This window comes from Abramis brama (assembly GCF_963993115.1).
Source record: "Abramis brama genome assembly, chromosome: 7".
Lineage (NCBI taxonomy): Eukaryota > Metazoa > Chordata > Actinopteri > Cypriniformes > Leuciscidae > Abramis > Abramis brama.
The window spans coordinates 3,925,664-3,928,163 of NC_139969.1; the positions used below are offsets into that span (position 1 = coordinate 3,925,664).

The 2,500-nt window shown below is 34.0% G+C and overlaps 1 protein-coding gene across 1 annotated transcript in view; it reads left to right on the top strand.

The window, feature by feature from the left end:
- The window catches only part of twsg1a (twisted gastrulation BMP signaling modulator 1a), an 11,912-nt gene that overhangs the window by 5,001 nt on the left and 4,411 nt on the right, over window positions 1–2,500 (top strand). The window contains exon 3 of the mRNA XM_084120049.1: window positions 1,818–1,917. Coding sequence (XP_083976175.1) covers window positions 1,818–1,917 — 100 coding nt within the window. The remainder of the gene's footprint in view (window positions 1–1,817; window positions 1,918–2,500) is intronic.

Consider the following 2,500-nt stretch of genomic DNA (forward strand, 5'->3'; position numbering starts at 1 on the left):
AAAAAAAATAACGGCATACAGGAGAGTAAATAATGACAGAATTTTTAAGCGAACGAGTCGTTTAATTATAGAGATGTTTTTCCTCCTGGAGAGCCAGGGAAGAGAGGAGGAGTGAATGTCAGCCGGTTGAGGACTGAAGCAGAAGAGAACCGCAGGTGTTCACAGTCCAATGAATTCCATTGTGCATACTTTACCAAGAATGTAGGCATTTATGTATTTATTTATGTAATAATATTACTTTATAACTGCCAGCCTAATAAATTAACAGTGAGAACTATATGTATATATATATATATATATATATATTTAAAAAATAACTAATTAATCACATTTTTTTAATGTAATTAATCATGATCAATCACACCTAAAATCGCAGCTGAAGTTTTTAATATTTTTTTATGCTGTGATATTTCACGTTGAATCTCCAAAATAATGTAGAAACAACATAAAGTCTATTTTAAATATTTGTTTAATGACATTTTTTTTTACTAAGCACTATGAATGAAGGCCAGGATCACTGATACCAATACTGATACTGATTTATATGGATTTTTTCTTTTTTTCTTTTATATTTATATATATATGAAGAGTTCAGATGCAAAAGCCTCCATCTGAAATTTTCTTCTAAAATGAGTATTTTTATCAAGCTTGTATGTTTATGTTCACTTATTCCACTTTAATGGCAATGAAAATTACCTATTGAATGTCATTAAAAGTGAAATTACTGAACTTAAATAAATGAGCTTGATAAAAATACTCATTTTAGAAGAAAATTTCATATGGCACTTAGAGGCTTTTGCATCTGAAGTCTTCATATATATATATAAATATATATATAAGAAAGTATTTATTCATTCATTAAATAAATACATTTTATTTGTTAAGTGACTGGCTCTTCATACATTAGTTTTGATAACTGATATTAGTTGGATCCCAATTGACCAGTTACTTTACTGAATCTTGCAGACGTTATCAGGCATTATAGTGATAGGAAGCTGGTGACTATTCCTTCATTTCCCAGCTGGGCAGAATCATCTCCTCCTCAAAGGAATCTGTGGATCGGTTCCAGGGTACAGCATGAGTTTAGTGAGGCTGTGTTCGTACAGGTTGTGCTTCAGTGTCTCGAACTGAAGTAAACAGAGCTTTTATGGCTTTTATGCTGTTTGGCTCGATCATTCTTTTAAGGAATGCATGAAAATCACACACGCAATTCCCCCAACTAAAGAGGACTGGGCAGGGATCGGGAATTGTCTGGGCTTGTTTCTTTTGGAAGTATCTGGGCCACGTGTGTTTTCAGGTATTGGGTTTTCTGTAGTTTTTTCTTTTGTAACTTTCTTTCTGTTTAATGGCACACACACACACACATCTGGAAGTTGACCTCTTCCTCGCAACTGCTGGCAAAACACGAAACGCAGAGAGCCAAATGTGTGTGTCTGTGTTCTCCTTCATTCAGCTGGCTGCTGTTTTCTCTGTAATTATAACTCTAAATGTGTCCCAGGTTTCGGTCACTCTTTTTCCCCTCTCCGCTGGGGCATTTGACGTTTTTTTTTCCAGCGTGGAACAGTTTGCAGCTCTGTTTCTTTTCAGCCTGGTGTTATTTCTCATGTTTGCGTATGCTTTGTCTTGTTGGGTGGTTTGCTTTTAACTGTTACAGCTGAAAGATCTTGATGTTTCCGTCAAGACTCACAGGTCTCTAAAGCACATGTGTTTGGTGATCGTGTTTATGTAAGCCAGACTTCCTCCACGTCATGTCATTTTTTCCCCTTGTATGTTTACCTTTCATAATGTATATTTTGTGTGTGTGTGTGTGTGTGCAGGGGCTTTGTCAGTGCCGGCCGACGGAGGGGAACTGTTCGTGCTGTAAAGAGTGTATGCTGTGTTTGAGCTCTCTCTGGGAGGAGTGCTGCGACTGTGTAGGTGAGTTTCAAATCAATACCCAATCATAACTCACAAATCTCACAACTGGTCCATGTACAATATTTGATCCCCCTGCCTTCTGGCCGTAGGTATAGGTTACCGATGTGTAGAAAGGCCTGGTATAGTAAGAGTTTTGTTCCTGTATCTATACGACCTCTAAATACATAAGAAATCGGCCATTGATGCGTCACGTATGCTCTCTCGTTGTTGTTTTTTTCTTTCTTTTTTTAATGGTATTATGATATGTTGTTAATTTAACATGTTATGTGTGTTTGTGTTATGTACGGATCTACGGTGGAAACAAATTTCCTCTCGAGGACAAATAAAAATCTATATACAACAACATTTAAAACTATTATTTTTATTATATTTTATTTTATTAATTTAGATCACTTTAAATCAATAAAAATTTAAATGATAAAATAAATAATGCATATATAGTGCAAAATTTTTCAAAATATTCCACAATTGGTTCATTTATATATGCATTATTTTTTATATTTTGTATTTGATTTTATTTATAATTCAGTTTTAATTTGGATTGATATAAAAATACAATCAAGTAAAATATAATTAAAAAAAA